At 46.3% G+C, this 18,813-nt stretch overlaps 1 protein-coding gene across 1 annotated transcript; it reads left to right on the top strand.

Moving 5' to 3' along the window:
- Positions 1-9,408: 9,408 nt before the first annotated feature.
- Positions 9,409-15,544, top strand: tnfsf11 (TNF superfamily member 11; the record flags this gene model as incomplete). Its single annotated transcript, XM_079231069.1, has 4 exons — positions 9,409-9,609; positions 11,373-11,408; positions 14,367-14,493; positions 14,936-15,544. 4 exons carry the CDS (start codon positions 9,409-9,411, stop codon positions 15,364-15,366), a joined length of 795 nt encoding a protein of 264 aa, XP_079087195.1. The 3' UTR covers positions 15,367-15,544.
- Positions 15,545-18,813: the final 3,269 nt, after the last annotated feature.

The following is an 18,813-nucleotide window of genomic DNA, read 5'->3' as shown; positions in this document are numbered from 1 at the left end:
CAGTGAGGCACTTCCAGAGGTTTTGAAATACAAGCTCATTCGGAAATTAGGTTTCTCCTGGAACTTGTGGTGATAAATTGTTTTTAGGTTGCAGTCCAAAAACTTCCAGATCCAACAGTAATTGTGAAAAGGTGGATGGAGTCAGTTTAAATGTGTTTTTACCCACTGGCTTAATGGAAGAAGGGAGTGTTTAAGTTTTACGTTTTGCAATGACACCACCTGCATCTTGAAAGGGATTTAAAATGTTTTGTGACTTTGTTTATTCTAAACTTCTTGAATTAGCTTCTCGTGTCGAGAACGCAGCTTTCAACCTGTTTTATATATTTACATATATAAAAAAATATATATATAAATATATATGACACGAGAAGCTCATTAAAGAAGTTAATATATATATATATATATATAATGTAGATTATAAACATTCACTGTTATTAATAGGCTATCATACATTTACTGTTATTCTATTATGTATTTGATGAAAAAATCTGTAAGATGTTTCACCATTTCAGAGATGTTTTCAAAGCCATGTAAATATATAAATATCTAGAATAAACACATTAAATACTAAATAAATACTAGTATTTGTAATATTACCAATTTCACAGTTTTCATTCCGTTTGGTAGAGGCCCATATTTAAAGAAACGATGGGGTTTGCTTAAAAAATATAGAATTGTTTTCATTGCCTGGAGCTGTCGTCCTTATCTATGAAGCGACTCACAAGACATGTCGAGTCTTCAGGCTCACAAATGAAGAGAAGAAAGAAGAAAGAAAGATCCTGGATCCCAGACCAAGTACATTTCTACAATCAACATTTGAAATGATGAAGTCATTTGCAAATGACAAGGTAGTACACGATGCAAACCAAACATACCCTTCTGTGATGCTTTATCTGATGTCATGGCAACAGAAATGATGGCGGACTTCCTTAATCCTGTTTATTTCCCCGAGTGAGGTCACGACTAATGAAAGGTCCCACGGAGTCACCGGCTGAGCTGGAAACACTTTCAAAACGTGAGGTGACCAGTGACATTTCCCTGCTATTGTCTGCTTGTTTCCAGGAGTGACCACATCGTGTGTGTGTGTGTGTGTGTGTGTGTGTGTAACCTTCCAGGGACACTCAGACCTCGGCACAATGAAATCTATCGGCGTGGGAGACGGCGGTGAAAGGTCGAGGGAGAATAGATGGAGATGAGCGGGGAACGGCTGAATCACGATGCAATTACGAGAGTTTGTCTGAAAAGGATTGTAAGGGAGCAGAAAGAGAGAGAGAGAGAGAGAGAGAGAGAGAGAGAGAGAGAAGGCCGTGGGCGGAGGGGGAACATCCTGGTCAAGAGGGGCTGCTGGTGACGACTCTGTTTTGACTCTCTGGTGATTAAAAGCAGCAGACGGAGCTCCGCAACGCGGTAAATAACACGAGGTGTTATCTGTGAAAATGAGTCGTGAGCCTGTCTGACTCACAAAAGCAACCAGCTAGCACACCTCGCTCCGCTGCTCCCACCCCGGAGGGGCCGAGACCACAGCGGAGGGCCGCGCTTTCACCGTTCGCTCCATCCACTGTTTGTGTCTCCGCTCGCCGCCAGTCGGCTTCCACCCACGGCTCTATTGACTCAGGTGCGTGCGTTAGCTTCGGGCGGCCCATGGATGAGGAAACATCTTGACAAATGGTGATTCTCGATGACCTCAGGGGCGCTTCCTCCGCGCTCACGCCCACCTCGGACGATGACAGCGCGGCCTGTGTCTTCGGGGGCCCCCGAGGGGCCCGGCCGCTTTGATGCGACCGCAGAGAGGAAGCAGAGGTCGAAGCCCGGGAGATCCTGACACGGCTAACTGAATAAGAGATATCTGCTGATGTCATGGTCGGTCCTGCCCCTGGGGTTTTTTCCTTTTCCTCCTCCATCTTCATCCGCCTCCTCGTCTTCCCACACCGGTTCGATGGCAGTCGACCTGGCAATGGATTCCCTGTTGGAGGAATGAATGCTTCACGAGAGAGATGCGGTTTCAGAGACGAACTTAAGAGCGAGAGGTCGTCCAAGCCGTCGAATTTACACAGCATGCTTCACTGATCTGCTCACGTGCGTCCAGCTGGACAAAACCACACCCGGCCCTTTAAGGCGTCAGTATTAAAGTCGAGAAGAAAGGGAAAAGATGACGCTTTAACCTTTTTAGTTCACCAATGTGCACAAGAAAAGAAAAAAAGTGTCTTCTAATGTCAAAATCCAATCATCTTTTTTTCAAAAAGTGGTCAATAATATCATGATATCCATCCAATTGTGTGTGCTAAAATGGATTTAAACCGCTCTTGTCACTGTGTAGCACTCATATATTTAGCTTAACTTAGCTAAAGATGCTCCAACGTCTTCACTGATGGTTTTAAAGAGTCCGTGAGACCCTAATTCCAGGTTACCATCCCAAAAAAAAAAATACAAAATAGAGCGTGGGATTCTTCCAGCTATTTTGCTGTGTCACTGGAAGCTCTTTCCTCTCTCCGGGTGAAATGTTAAGGACCGCTTGTTTTGGTCAGAAAACACAGTTTGCAATGTGATGTAAGATGGAGAGGCGAGAGGAGGAAAGGAAACGAGGGAGCGAAGAGGAAGGAGCCGAGGGCGAGGGGGAAGTCGGCGCACCGGGGGGGGGAGCGCTGACAGATCGAGTGTTTAGGGCGCCGAGTGGGAGAGCGACATGTGTGTTTAAACTGGCAAAAGACCGTCATTCTTTTGAGTCTTTTTCTGCATCTCTGTAGCCGTCGGGGCATGGGGTCGATCACTTTGGTCCAGACCGAGACAGCTCAACAACGATTGGAGCGGATTGACGTTCAAAATTTGGAAAAGGTTCCCATGTTTCCCGAGCCTCATGACTGTGGCGTTCCCCTTTGACTTCACACCTGCTGGCGCCGCCATGAGGTTTTGTGTGAAATGTAGTTCAGATTCCACATTCAGGATGAATTGAACACTTTTTTATCTTGAGCCTCATCACAAGAATCCCAAGTAAAGCCTCACAGAGCCACCAGCATGTTTATCTTCATGAGGCGTTCATCATTGTTATAAATGTATTCTATGTGAATAAAACCCTTTGTTTCCTGTGTAAACTGATTTTAAGCAGTCTTACGGTTTAAATCTATTTGCATTATGTGTAGTTCTCTTCACTTTATTTCCTTGAAACTGCCATATTTTATTGATCCTTTTACATAAACTACCTTCTACCAGTGTTGTCGTAGTCGTGATCGGGTTTGGTCTCGAGAGCACCTTCTGAAGGTCTCGGCCTCAGACCGCGAATCGTGGATTTGATCTCAAGACCGGTCAAGACCACAGCTGAAGCGGGGATCTCTGAACTTTGACTGCTCAAGCAAAGGAACCTTTGCAATGTCTTTTCCTCTTTGTACACTTAGATTCACACACATATATGCAGTATAAAAGGCCAACAAAAAGAGGTGAGTGAAGAGAATTCTATCCTTCACTCTGTGGGTGTTTTTTTGTGGGAATGAGGATCTCTCAGATCAGTTTGAGGAGTGACCATGCTTTGCATGTTCCACATTTCCTCAGTGCATCCTGCAGTGTGGGGCTCGCCCCGCTCTGGCCTTGACTCCGTCTCAACCCCCTCAAAGCCTCGGCCTCACTACACTCTAGTTAGGTGGTCTTGACCTTGCATCACCGCTTTCTGCCGCTCCGAGGGCATCCTCTTCCTCTCCGCTCGTGGTCATGTGACCCCGTCAACCACGTGCCGCCGCTCCAGAGCAACAGCCGGCTAATTACTTGAAGATAAACAAGAAAGCAGTGCCACTTGTCGTCGTCCCTCCACACAGCTACAGACAGTCTGCTCAGTGTTCAGCCTGACTCTCCCACACATCAACTGAAATGAGATCTGCCTAATGGTCTGGAATATCCCTGTTTGGGCCGATCATCATCCCAATTTTCTTTTCAAATGCGCAGTCTTGATAAAACCGCAGGGCCGGTGTGATGTGACAGGAGAGGAGGAGGAGGAGGAGGAGGAGGGGAGTCGGGTGTAAACATTGGAGTTGCTATGGAGGCGGCAGCGAAAGAAGTTTTGAACGAGGGGCAAGAAAAGGCAGCGTGTGTGTGTGTCTGTGTGTGTGTGTGTGTTTTGCAGACTTTGAGTGACCTTCTCACCGCAGAGGATGTGGGAGTGAGGAGAGAGAGACAATCCTCTGCTCCTCACGCCGCGAGTCTTAACAGCAGCCTTTCAATCAGATAAAAGAGTGCAATAATAAACAGTGGCAAGATCCGGGCATGCTATACCATCGGTGTTCGATGTCCTTCTCACGCTGGAGGAATCTGGAGAAGGCCTGCTATCGTTTTTCAAAGCGCTCACTTAACCAAATTGCGAACACAACAGCGGTGCCCAGGATCCGTGCCATCGCGTGCTCATGCCGGGCAGCAGCTCGACCATTTCCTCATATTTGGCTTCTCGAAATTCATGCATCTCGACCCCTTTTCTGGTTTTCTAAAACAGGCTGAATCCAGTGGAATCATTCTGGTTTGCTTTGAAGCCTGAAATAGCCCACGGGCAGAGCCAGACTGTGACTCCACAGTCTGCCTGTGAACCCTGAACCTTCACCCCGGACCCCCCGATACCTCAGTCGGCGCAAACTGCCGATGTCAGAGTCCACCGGATGAGCGAGAGGTTGCTGAGTTTAGCGGCGGGGTGAGTGCGAGGGCGTGGTTAGCTAGGAATGCTCTTAAAAACCAGAGATAATGCTCGTAACAATGCAGGAGTTGACCAGTGGCAAAGGTGTACACGCCCTGTCTCAAGTGCTATCTCTGCACGCCGCTATCTCTCCCCCTCTCACTTTACCTCTTTTCACCCTTTCTCTCTCATTCATGCTTCATCTCAATTTCTTTCCTCTTCTTCATCTCACTACAGCTACAGGGCTTTTGGCTGTCTGTCATCATCCGAGGGAGCATCGGGTTCCACTCCCTGGCAGGCGGACCAAAGCAAAACAAAAGGGGCATGGAGACCGTCCAAAACACCCTTCCTCTCTCACACCCTCATACACGCACACACATGCACACTTTGTGAGTGTGTGCGATATACAACCCAAACAAAACAAAAAAGCGTTAACCTGAATATCAGCCCAAACCAGGCCTCCGCTCTCCGCTCTTCCCTGCCGCAGCGCCGCACTCCTGACTCCTTGAGGAAACTGCTGAGGGGCCAGGAAACCCGCAGCCAAACACAGTTTCTCATGGTGTATTAACAACCTCTGACCGAGAGAAGAGCACTTCTTAGCACCACATCCAGAGCCGGAGCCAGGGCCGGAGCCAGGGCCGGAGCCAGGGCCGGAGCCAGGGCCGGAGGAAATATTCGCTCCGAAACATCGTCAGGAGAAGCTTCTGGCCGGGCACAGACTCCGGTCCTTGTGCTATGTCTCAGAAGCAAAACATCAACAGAGGCTGCTCTAAACGAGCGTGGTAAAAACACGAGTAATAGTAAGAGGGTTAGGGGGTTAGGGGAATGTGGTTGTACAACGTAACCAAAATCATATGTGTGGTTTTATGAAGTTAGAATGCCCATAATGACGGAGTATTAAATGATTGTAGCGCCATGAGGTTTGATGGTTTTAGGCAGGGGGAGGGGCATATTTAGAGGGCCAGCTTTCTCCCATGAACTCCTCTGGCACCCAGAAATTTCGATTGGATTTCGCAAACTCACTTAACCTACTACATCCACCCCTCCTTTCCATTGTCACTGCTTCTGCCTAAAATAACTCCCGTTCCTAAAGGGGGCTGCTTTTCTGCTGGAGTTTACAAATACTACACTGTTGTTCTGCTGGCAGCGGGGAAAAATGCAGAGGTTAGGGAGGTCACTCTCTGGGCTAACAGGAGCCATGTTTAGATGCTGCAACAGCCGCGATGTGTGACCGCTGGACCGCCTGTTTTGGAAAAACACAAGTGTAAGTGGATTATAATAGGAGATGTGAAGGAATTAATAGCATCATGTTGTTGTTGTCTTTACTATTTTTAGGGACGTGGCCGAAGCTGTTCTGACGTTGTCACGCTACATTGTCACGCTACGTTGTCACGCTACGTTGTCACGCTACGTTGTCACGCTACGTTGTCACGCTACGTTGTCACGCTACATTGTCCCGCTACGTTGTCCCGCTACGTTGTCACGCTACGTTGTCACGCTACGTTGTCACGCTACATTGTCACGCTACGTTGTCACGCTACGTTGTCACGCTACGTTGTCACGCTACGTTGTCACGCTACGCTGTCACGCTATGCTGTCACGCTATGCTGTCACGCTACGTTGTCATGCTACGTTATACTTATTAAATTATACTTAATTTAATACCTATTGCACTGTTGTTATTGTTGTTGATCATTGTTTGTCTCGTCTAACGTCTCATATCTAATGTATGCACCTTCCGCCTAGAAAAATTACTTGTTTGTGTAAACATTCCTGGTAAATAAACGGTTTCTGATTCTGATTCTGACGTTGTTTCGCAACATTGTTTCGCAACATTGTTTCGCAACATTGTTTCGCAACATTGTTTCGCAACATTGTTTCGCTATGTTGTTTCGCAACATTGTTTCGCTACGTTGTTTCGCTACGTTGTTTCGCTACGTTGTTTCGCTACGTTGTTTCGCTACGTTGTTTCGCTACGTTGTTTCGCTACGTTGTTTCGCTACGTTGTTTCGCTACGTTGTTTCGCAGCGTTGTTTCGCTGCGTTGTTTCGCTGCGTTGTTTCGCTTTTGTGCGAGTTTTGTGCGATTTTCCCGGCCCAACAATTCTTAAAAAGAAATAAAAATAAATGTGCAAAAAGTAAGATAGAAATCATATTAAAGGATAAAACACTGCAATTACATACAGGAGAACTAGTAGATAGGGAACATTTTCAGAACTCCGTAAATGCACTCAACAATGAACACGGATTAATTGACGTCATCAAACAAACAGCAGTCATACATTGAGATCTTACAACACTGAAACTTGTTATCATGGTGGAAGAAAGTTTTTTTTATTGCGCAACACTTTGGGCAATCGAGGTCAATACTGTATAACGCAACTAAAAGATGTAACCTCGCTTAACAATGGGCTTATATGTATGCAGAACACTGAGGTAAGATGCAGCTTCACATCATGAATGAATTACTGAAGGTGAGAGGAAATAACATGTGTGTTCATGGGAAATTTGTGGTCAGACGGACGCGCACACAATAATGACTCAGCATGACGTTTTGTGTTCTCAGGGTCTGTTACGGTTTCTTCACTTTTTGTTAATAGTGGACTTTTTTTTCAGTATCTTAAAATCAGAAATTAAAATCAGAAATTAAGTAATGTGCTTAATGTCTTTGGCAGATGCTATTTCATGCACTTGGTTAGGCTAAAGTTGAAACTACTACTCTATAGGGGTGGGGTTTTTTCAACCACTTTACCACTGAGAATGATGATTTCCACTTTGGAGAGCATCACTGATGTGCAAAGAGACTGACAGAGGACGGGTTCATATGCAGGTCGGGTTCATACTTTTAAGATTGGCCTGTTATGGGGACTGTGTGTAAAAAGGAGTTGCATTTGTAATTCTATTTGAGCCATTTTTAGCACAAGTTATTGTATTATTATTATTATTAAGTTAAAAGATACACACTTTTGTTGAAATGGAAATCAAATAAAGGTTTTTACAGACTTGTAAGCTTGACATTTGACTAATTGAGATGACTGAAGCTTCATGTTAAGAGCGTGTCAAGAAGGGAACAGGAGAAAAAAACTGTATCAATGTTCATATATTTAATAGCAAAACTATAAATAAGACACATCTGAATATATTTTAAGTAGACTATAAAGGGCTAAATTCACATTTTGATCTGAGCTCATCTCTCCCTTCACAAGTGTGTTGGAGAACTACAGTGGCCTTCAGGTAACGTAACAACTCAAAGTCTCTCCTGGAGCCAGTGTTTTATTTTGTCCGCTCTGGGCTACAGTAGGAACACGGTGGTGCAACATGCATGGCGGACTTCACGAAGAGGACCCGCTCCCGAAGATATAAACTGAAGCTAAGGAAAGCACACATATTCTTAGCTTCAGGTGATTACGCACAAATGAAAACATGAATATTATTTTCCATCTCTGTCAAAAAAAAAAAATCCCCTGACTAGCAGAGATGTAATCCCAAAAAATGTAGTCCATCCCAACATTTACAAGAAGTGATGGGAGGAGTGTGAGGTGTGGAATGATAAGCTTCCGTGTCTGCAGCTCCACTGGACGGCTGCCAGGGACTTTTTTTCTGCCAAGTCCAGTTTAGAGAACATTACGATGTGAAAAGTGCATAATTACCTCTTTCCAGCTATTAGTAGATAGGAGGGGTTTGATGTAGCTGTGCTGGTCTGGACTGAGGCAGCCATTAAAACACAACATGCTTTCTTAAATGACATGACAAACAATAGAGGCTAATGGAAAAATATGCTTACAATCAGTGAAATTGCACTTTAATTGATCAGAATTCCGGTTTTGTCTGTTTGACTCACAGCTTCACAGGGAACAACGTAGCATCGCCTCTGGAGCTCCAAGCTGCCACACCAGCACGTGGAATGAGTTAGCCATCCAAAAACAATGATAGCAAGGAGGAGCAAACAATGATAGGTATGCGACCAACTGCCAGTGTGACGGAATCCATATTCAATGTTATTGAGATGCACGCGTTTACATTGCAAAGCTTTATGTGTCTAACTTATGCTTGAAGTCCCCCTCTGCTCTAAAATGTGTTTTCACTTGGATGGAGAGTTTTACTGCTGTCATGAACAATATTTCCATATTCATACAATCTGTATTTTGCACTGAGCAAAGTTGATTTTTAAATGTTTGAAGTTCATCGGTTTATTTTGTGTTTGTGAGGGGGAAAAGAATAAGCTTATTATTTAAGTTGTTTATGAAAATAATACCTGGTTAATAATTATAGCACTTTCTTTTTTTCAAGGTTGTAAACTTGTTATAATGTTCATAGGCTGTAAATGAAATACTGATAAGAGGTATTAAACACAATGCATCCCAGTTATGCCGCCTTACTCCAGGGAGTGTGTCACCAGGGGAGGGGGCAGAAGGGGTGGATCACGTGTCGCGCGCTCCTGCAGGGCCCCGTGATTTGCCATAAAGGGCCCGCTTTACCTGTCGTGCGCTCAGGTCGGCCCGGTTGCCAGTCTCGTCTCGTTCCAGTCGCTCTCTCTCTCTCTCGCGCTCTCTCGCTCTCTCACTCTCTCACTCTCTCTCTCTCCAGGAGCCCTCTGATTGGCTGCACGCAGGAGAACGCGCTCTCTCCAGCCCACCCACCGCTGATTATAGGGACTCTTGCAGACTTCTCTCTTTCCTGCCTTTGCATTGAGTCTGGGACCTGGCCCCGGGGCTGATCGGCGCGCGCGCACACATACACACACACATACACACACACAGCACCATGGCAGCTACCCACAGCGAGTACAGAGGCTACCTGCGGAACACCGTGGACATCGAGGCGGGGCAGCACCGCTTCCACCCGGGGCAGAGCTCGGAGCACACGTACCGGCCGCTGCTATTCGGGACCCTCGCTGTTATGGGATTGCTTCAGGTGGCTTCCAGCGTGGCGATCTTATTGCACCTGACGGGTTACCTGCAAGAGGTAGGCTCCATGTGGCACTGCGTTGGCCGGGTTTGCATGCTGGGTTTCCCACGCGTGCGCTTTGAGCTTTTTTTTTTTTACTTAAGCTTTGGTTCCGCGTGTAAATATTGATCTGCAAAACGCTGTCAACAGTTATCTGCTGGGCTACGAGCGAGTTGAAACAGTGCAGCGACACTTGCGCAATTTTTTATTTTTTTTACAATGCCATAAAGTACGTTTCCTTATCTCTATGTAAAGTTGGCGGCGTGCGCCTTTAGAAGTAAAGAAGGTGTAATGTGCACAAAGTGAAAGAGGAGAAAAGAAAAGAAGAAAAAAAAACAAGAAGAAGCCATGAGCCACTTCTGCAGATTTTGTGCGCCAAGATTCCGCGCACAACTTTTTTTTTGGCGTCTCTTTGAAGACGCAGGCAGTGAACACACGTCTCCAAACACCTCCAGATAACATCTCCAAAAGCCCGCGTGACATGTTCCAAAGATTACTTATTTCAGCAAGAGAGCTCGGAGTCAAAGCATCGATAACATCTCCTCTGCGAGATGTCATGTTTGCAGAAATGCAGATGTTTTCACTTGAAGCTGCTTCTCCCGCATGTTTACATGCCATCGGGGACGTGTATTTGTAATTTATACTTGTCACAAGTTGTAAACTTTCGAGCGTAAGCAGAGCTGTTTCCAAGGAGTTTGGAGGCAGAGGCTGTCTGGCAAAGCTCAAGGAGCCAACGCAGAAATACAAACGATCCTCCTTCCCCTCAGCTCATCTTTTGCCATCTTTTAGGCAAAATAAAACCTATGTTCTGCCACAAATGTTTGTGTTACTTTTATGGCGGGCCGGAGTTGAATCATTGTCGTGTTTCAACAAGCCGAGAGAGCAGACCACATCTTTTGCTCTGTCTGGATGCTGGAGGTTCACCTGGGGAGCATCTCTCTCACTTTCTGTCTCTCTCCCAGTGTGTTGAATTTCTTTGGCTTGTCTTTGGTATAAACACCCTGCAAGTGTGGTAGTGGCGAGTTATGTCCTGGATGTGAGCCAGAGCAGGGGGGGAAACGAAGCAAAAAGGGAGGGGAGGCAAAAGAGTAAAACCGTAAAGAGAGACATGTCATGGCTCTATTTGTATTTGTGTCATAACATGTGAGTTTTATCTGATCGAGCGATGAGAGGGATGCGATCAAAGTGTTCTTCGAATACCCGGATTAACTGGTAGCCCTTGCATGTGGCAGCACTTTCAGCATGAGTCAGTGGTTGTGTGTGTGTGTGTGTGTGTCAATGTGTGTTTGTGCTTGGCACCGGACCCTCATCTGCCCCCCCTTCACCACCTGTAGAACTTCCTGGAGATGGTGGAGGAGAGAGCTGGAATCGGCACAGCGCCTCGTCTTCATAGGAATGTGCTGATCGGGTTTAAAACAAATAACGCGGCCATTTTTTTTCTTTCTTTCTCAAATCAAATCAGCTGTTAAATTACGCAGAGATAACAGACCGGCAAATGAGAACCAGTGCTCGGCTTCCAAATCTGCTGCGGTCGAATGCATGTGGAAAATAACTTAGCCTCCCTCCCCCACACACACACACACACACACACACACACACACACACACACACACACACGCACACACATCCAAACTGAAATGTCTTTCTATAAATGTTGTTAAATATTCCTCCCTCCCACCCACACCTGTCAGGAGGGGACAGTGCTGGTTTGGGATGTCTTGATGGTGTTATTCTCCACATGGACCTCTCTAACCTGGGCTCCTGTGTGTTTCTGTCTCCAGGTGGATTTGTCCTCAGCCCCACATCGGCCAATAGAGGTGAGTGTGACCTCTGGTTGACCCCAGGCAACACCGCAGCACAACACGCCCTCTGACACACAGTCCACTCAGATAGATTACATTTTAAAAGTTTTCTCTTCCTGCTATGACACACACACACACACACACACACACACACACACACACACACCTGAGGTCTTTGATATTAATAGCAGGACAAACTCGATGCGAGCAGCCTTTTGATTGATGGAGTCGCTGACGCGTCCCTGAAACTAAACAAAGTCGCGGAGCCAAACTAAACATCTCGGAGGCCGACAGCAATCTGCTTTATGGATGTTTTGAAACGTACAGGTATTTCCTCTGGCGAGGGGAAAGTACAGTTCGTGCAACAACGCGGCTTTGTTTTTCGGAAAGAGAAGCGTCGAAACATCATAAAATAAACAACATAATCATCTGACAGAAGCCTTGATTTCCCCGCGGGTGCCTTTGCAGCACACACACACCGCAGCTTCTGCAGAGCACCAAAACCCCAGGTGGTGGTCACACAGGCTGGGAAAGAGGTCCGACCACAGCAGAAAAAAACACCTTTCTGCCTTTTTGTTATGGAGGCAATTAGCTCCTTTGCCAAAACGAGCCTCATCGCTTCCTGACACTGTGCACAGAAAGTAGTTTACTGCATCCGCTATTGGTGAGTCACCCATTGGCGACAGCGGCTGCAGAGTGTTCCTTCCTTCGAGGATCAGGAGTTATAAAACAGGAATGCTTGATCGTTGGAGGCATGTAGTTTGTTTCCAATCCCTTTTTTGGAAGTTGCCGCCCATTTTTTGGCACAGGTTTTGCCGAGCTAATGCAAAAAAAACAACAACAACCATGGAACCAGGAAGTGAAACAACGGGACTGCTGTGCTCCGCTGGTGTTTGGTTTCCCATAATGCTTTAATCCCCTTCTCATATTATGCATTTGTGTTTGCTCCGGGTATCCCTGATGGAGGCGCTTCCACAAACCACCCAGCCGGGTCCTGGACTGAGGATCTCATTGTGTCGTTACCCCCCCCCCCCCTCCCCCTCCCTCCGGCTGTTTCCCATGGAGCGCAGGGAGACTTGCTGGGATCTTTTACGAGGTGTCGGGGCGACAGGCCCACTTGGCACGCCGCTGTGTTGTGTTAGGGTCAGCCCGGAGACCGCCGGCGGTTCAGGGTTTTTTTTGCTAGATAGCAGGGCCTCAGTGGTCAGCTGTCAGCTCTGCAGTCCGGCTTTGATGTGAGACAGAATGTGCCGGTGCCTGGCCTACGAGAACGCGGGGTCCAGGTCCGCGTCAGAAGGAGGTCTCGGCTGAGCACAAAGGGACGATCTGCTTTGGTGGCCGAGCCTCGAGTGGTGAGAGGGCCTTTTTTTTGTGTGTGTTCTCCTCTCAGAAACCACTCATCAACATAATGGAGATGTTGAAGGATGCATGCGGTGCGGTACGGTAGTTAAAGGCCTGCACCGAGGCCTGTGGTGTTCACGGGGCGAGCATGTGAAGACAAGTCACACACACACACACACACACACACACACACACACACACACACACAGATGTCCTTCGTGCAGCAGCTCCGTCTGGTGCGGGGCGGTTGTCACAATTTAATTCTAGATCACACTTAGACCAGGAAGCTGCCAAGCTGCAGCGACTTTGTCTAAATAATCTCGTCTCTCTGGCGGAGGAGGTCTGACGCGGTCTCGCCACAAATCAAGATAGATCCCACAATGTAGGGCCCAATTGGGAGCGCGATCACAATCACTTTGCAGCCCTTGGCAGGGCGATGTTTACCCGCGTCTCGTTCCAGGACGCGGCGCTATAAACGTGTTTGTGCAGCAAATTGTTTTTGGAGGATCGACGGTGCTAATCTTAGTCTGAGAGGCGTGCAGATTTGTCTGGACTTGGCCTGCGAATGCATACTTCACACACAGTCGTATTATTAGCACAGCGCAGGTGCAGCGTGGCAAAACCCTGTTGATGCTTTTGGTGGGACTGGCCCTGCAGTGCAGTTTGTTGCAGCAGCTTCAGCTCAAGGGCACCGTGTGGGTGTGTGTGGTTTTTTTTTTTTTTTAAAGTGTTTTAAACAACACTTTCCATTTCTCCTGTCTCTTTCTTTTTTGTCGGTGTTGGCTCAGAGTTAGGGTGAGATGATATTGCCAGAATGCCTGAGATTATTGGATCAGAGGAAATGTATGAAACCATAAAAGTCATATCCACAACATATGTATTTGCCTCTGCTGTACGTATGCATGCGCACTTAAATTAAAGACGTACTAGTTGCATCCAAAATTGTGTCTTACTTGAAATATTGCAAGGCCTTTTTTTTCCTCCCAAAGCCGTACAACTTTAAAGAGATCATGTCACTTATGTGAGTGAACGATTATACGTGGAGGCAGAAAACAAAACGACCTGACATTTTAATCTCACGCCAGATGTGTGAGAGAGTTGGCAGCTCCGCTGCAGTAACTGTTTACTTGCTAGGAAACCATGTTTTCCTTGAGTGTGTGTGTGTGTGTGTGTGTGTATACGCTCCGAGGAGGACAGCCCAGCTCAGGCTGCGCATGGCGGCATCAGCGGCCTTGAATAGAATCAGCTGAACGCAGTCCAGATACTATTTGTGCCAAATCCGTGAGAAGCGCAATCTATCTGAAAGGTTACACTCACCCCCCGAGTACAACCGCGGCCGTAATGAGAAGTTAGCAGGATGGATGATACACACAGGCAGGCAGTGAGCGGACGAGCATCCCTTCACAAGATCCCACACAAACCCATGGATATCCAAAGAGACAGCTGGGGGGGAAAAACTGTGGTAAAACATAAAGTTGTTTGTGGGTACCGTGCACAGCTTGATTTTTAATTGTGGGTGTAAGTTTCAGAGAAGGATACCACACACGTGAAAAGAAAGTGATGTTTTTTTTTAATGTTTTTTGTTCTTCAGTGTTTGTTCAACAGTTTTCTTTCGGTGTTCCTCTTCTCCAGGAAGTACAGACGGAGCCGGTGCTGAACGCGCTGAGAGACACGAGGAAAAAAGAGCGGTGCAAAAGCTCCAAAGAGAGCCTGCCGTCGGCTCATCTACCGATCGGAGAGACCAAGGAGTACTCAAAGAGTGAGTCCACGCGCTATTGCACTGGAAACAATACCAGTGCATATTATTCAGAATTCAGAATACATATTCATAAGCAGTAAGCTGCATCGAACTGAACCAACGTGACCTCGCTAACTAACACATGATTAAAAGCTGCTTATTAATTATTTATTAACCTCAGCTAGGCTCACATAATGTGACACTCACTCATCCTAGACTGCATGAATATTAACTCGCCATGAATTCACTTATAAACAAAATAGTTATATTTATAAGGTTAAAGGCCACATTTGACCACCTCTAACTGATACTTATGGATGTTATTTACTAGCTTGTGATGCTACAGCTACTTCCTGTTTGCTTCTTGACTGGACAGCGCTACAAATATGTTCTTTTGGTGTATGATAAACCACACAAAAAATAATGAAGAGATCCACCAAAACTTGCTGCTCTTTGTTGCCAGGTCTAACGAAGGCCATCACCATCGACTGGGACGAGGTGCACGGATACCGCAACAGGATGGGCTACCAGAGGGGGAAACTGATGGTGATGGAGTCGGGCTTCTACTACATTTACGCCAAGACCTGCTTCCGCTACTACAGACCGGAGGAGAGCAGTTCGGCCGGGCTCCCGCCGGTGGACGTGAGCAACACCCAGCTCATCCAGTACGTCTACCACGAGAGCATCAAACAGAACAGCAAGGCGGCGGTGCTGATGAAGACGGGCAGCACCATGCGCTGGAACATCACGACCTATAACATGTACTGCGCCCAGCAGGGCCGAGGGGTCCGGCTGGACAAGGGGGACGCCTTGTCCGTCAAAGTGTCCAATGCGTGGATGCTGGACCCGGAGGGAGAAGGGACGTATTTTGGCGCCATAAAGTTGGGTAACTGAAAAATGAAACACGTGGGGGAGCGGACATTGCTACTGAACATTCGATACGCCAAACAACCACTGTTAGCGACTTACCAAAAAAGTTTTGTTCTGTCTTGTTCACGTGTTTTTTTGTTGTTTGTTTTTTACATCGCTCTTCACCAAATTGCCGATTCATATATGAGGAAAAATAATGTTTCTAATTATTTTTTTAAGTATTGCGTCAATACACTTCAGTTCATATTACAACATTTCGACTTAAGCACAGACATGTGTTGCAATAATTAAACAAATCACAAGGGAGCAACTTAGGAAGCAAGTGTGTTGTGCAAGAAGTGCAGTGAGGAGGGATTTATCAATGTCGGGTCCACAGAGAAGCATCTGCTTGTGTTTAGCAGATTATCACAGAATAAAAATAACTCCCAGGTCTGCCTCTGACCCACGGCGGTGAACGCACAAATGTTTTCCTGAAAGGTTTCGAGGGCGTGAACGAGGCAGCCTCACCAGTACATAACTCAAGATTCACTTTGACTCCGACGTTGTTTCTTAAAGCAACAAAAGCCGCTTAAGAAGAAGGTTGTGTGTGTGTATGTGTGTGTGTGTGTGCTCCAAAAACTCAACTCACCGAAACCTGAGAGCGGCCCGCGTCACTGAAGGCGACTACGCGACGATGTCATTTCAAAACCGAGAGAGGGAATGACATCTGTTTGTTATGTTTATGACGATCAACAAAACGATGCAGATAGCTGGACTGTCTGACCATAAATTACACGAATAGACGCTTGTCTTCTTTAACTAGAGGAACCGAATTGAGTTTGGTTCGTCTTTTAACTTAAATTTTGTTTTTCATTTGGCTCTTCAGTGAGGTAAATGGGAATATGCACTAAATATTTATTTATTAGCTATAGAAGTACAGAGACGGGTTATTGTTAAAGTGACCTTTCGGCTGTATGAAAAAACATTTATATTTTATGTCTGTGTGACATTCATTATGCAGCACTTAGAGGAAATAGTAGACACGCTTTTTTTTGTAATAAAAACACAGGGGCTTCATTTTAAATTCCATATTTATGTATCTTGATTTTGACAATTCTGTGTGCACTTGCCTAGCCAAAAGCAATATGGATATATTGTTTCTTCTACAAGATTGTAGCATACCTGTAAGACCTTCATCTGATAGACTCCTTTTTCCATTCAGTGTTTTTTTATGTCCTTTTTTTATTTATGTCTGTGTATGTTTTTAATAATAAAAAAAACCTACTTTTGTAACAGTGTTTCCTGTGTATCGGCGTTACCCGACGCCGGCTGGTGCTATTGTTTGCGGTGAAGAGGATTAGATGACAGCCACCTTGCGCTGAAACCCGATGAAAAGGCCACCCTGACTGCAATAAGCAATTTGATAATCTCCACAATCTTTGGAAACTTCGACACCACTATGCCCCCCCACCCCTCAAAAAAAAGAAGTGTAGTCACGCTGCTCCGGCCCACCAGCTCATTACACAGATAGGTTGTATAGAAAAACCGCCCACTGCTGCTTGCAAGCAGCCGCTAACTCACAGCAGACATGTTGGACCGCAGCGCAGAGCGACCTGCCGAATAAACAAGAAGCAGACTGCACGGGACGGGAGTAATGACGAGTGTTTCATTACGCCGCTGCAGCGTGTCGGCCGGCCTGAAACGCCGTGGCGATGGGGGTCTCCATCCAGAAACCGGTTTAAAGTCGAAGGCCTCGAAGCCAAACAATTCCTCCATTGTCTGCACTTGGGCGTTCACCAGCATATGGCCAGAGAATAGCCGGGGTTCACACGTTGGCGCTGCACGCCGGAGACCTCACACTGCTTTCAGCTCATTGTTCTGATGTAACCGAGAGCTTGAAACACAACCTGGGGCTTGCAGGAGAAACACTTAGCCTGAGGCGCTGGAGGAGCTGATTAGTTTTGACATGATTTTTCATAGCCGCCATATTTTCTGCAAAAAGTGCAACTTTTTTACTGAGCCTTCGTGTCTTTTTCTCCAGGGAAACGGTTCACGTGTGCCATAGAAGAATGTTGTTTTTTTTTAGCACGGCCCTTATGCATTCAACAAACAACAACTTGCACTTGCAGTTTTGCAACAACACAAACAATTCAGCTGCGGCGTCCGTGGAGCCGCTCAGTTTTGAGATTGAAATAGCTGAAGCCTGAAGGGTAAACAGAGGACCGGCGTCGTGCCTTTTGAAGTGACTTGATTTCTCAATTCTTGGCGCTGAACAAAAACACATTCAAATGTGTTGTGTCAGTAAACATTATGGAAAGCTTGGCGTCCACTGGACCTCCACACACACACACACACACATTTACTCACTTCCACACACACACACACACGCATAGACAGAGAAGCTCCACTCAGTGGTACATAAAATAAGCCCATTTGGCACAAGTGCAGAACTCACCGGCCTATTTTATTGCTCACATGTGTGAAAACACAGGCGGCTATGAAAAGCAATGGCCCGGTCCATGTGAGCGTATGTATGGATTTGAACTATTACAGGGAATTAAAACGGATCGCTGACTTGTATTTTCGCTCCGGCCCGCCGCTCTTCACATGTTCCATGACGAGCTCTTCTATGGTTTCGTGATGCCGCATCTCCATCACACATTATTCCACAGTCTTTTAAAAAATGAGGTGGAGCTGTTGATTCAGAAAAACAAAGTCATGTGTTGGAAAATATATCAGGGTGTTTTCCCCCAAAATAAGCAGCACCAGAGGCATGGATGGAGAAGTCGGGCTAACTATGGGTGCTTAGCTTTACGAGACTTTGCGGTTTGGAGGAAATGGAGCTCCGTTTTAGCGAGCAGCTGGAGGTCTTTGTTATGTGCAGTCAGGTTGCTTAGTGTTTCGCACGCTTACACACGGCTAAATATCGACGTAGAAATGTGTGCCCACATGCATTAAAAAAATAAATAATCACACATACACTCACACTCTCTCGCTGCTGAGTCAGCACGGCCAGCTATTTTCACAGGCTGGGCCCTCGCCCTTTGTCTTCACCCCAATATAGTCTCTGGCTTCAGATGTCTGACGTTTTTTTTTTTTACCACTTGGCTAATGCTAACATTAGTGTTATTAAAGCAATAACAGAGTGAGATTTACAGGCTATGCTGCAGACGCATGGGCGTGAGATAGCGGGAGGGTTATTACCGTAACCAGGCCCTGTCATCTCCTGCATGAGCTGTCAGCAAAGAGTGCGTGCCAGACTGTCTACGTCTGTGTGAAAATGTGTAGGTCGTCAGGCATCCAGAGGTTTATTCAATCAAAGGACGCACCCATGAGCAGATTCATAACGAATGTAAAGGGTCAGCTGGTTCGGGCAGATGCGAAATTCCTCCTTCCTTTTTAAATCTCTCTATCAAATACAAATCTTAATAATGAGGTTATCCCACTTATCTGTGACCCCTCTGACCTTGTACTTGACCTGGCTTCAGCACC

Source organism: Taurulus bubalis (assembly GCF_910589615.1).
Source record: "Taurulus bubalis genome assembly, chromosome: 15".
NCBI classification, from domain to species: Eukaryota; Metazoa; Chordata; class Actinopteri; order Perciformes; family Cottidae; genus Taurulus; species Taurulus bubalis.
This window is presented reverse-complemented; position numbering and strand designations above follow the sequence as displayed.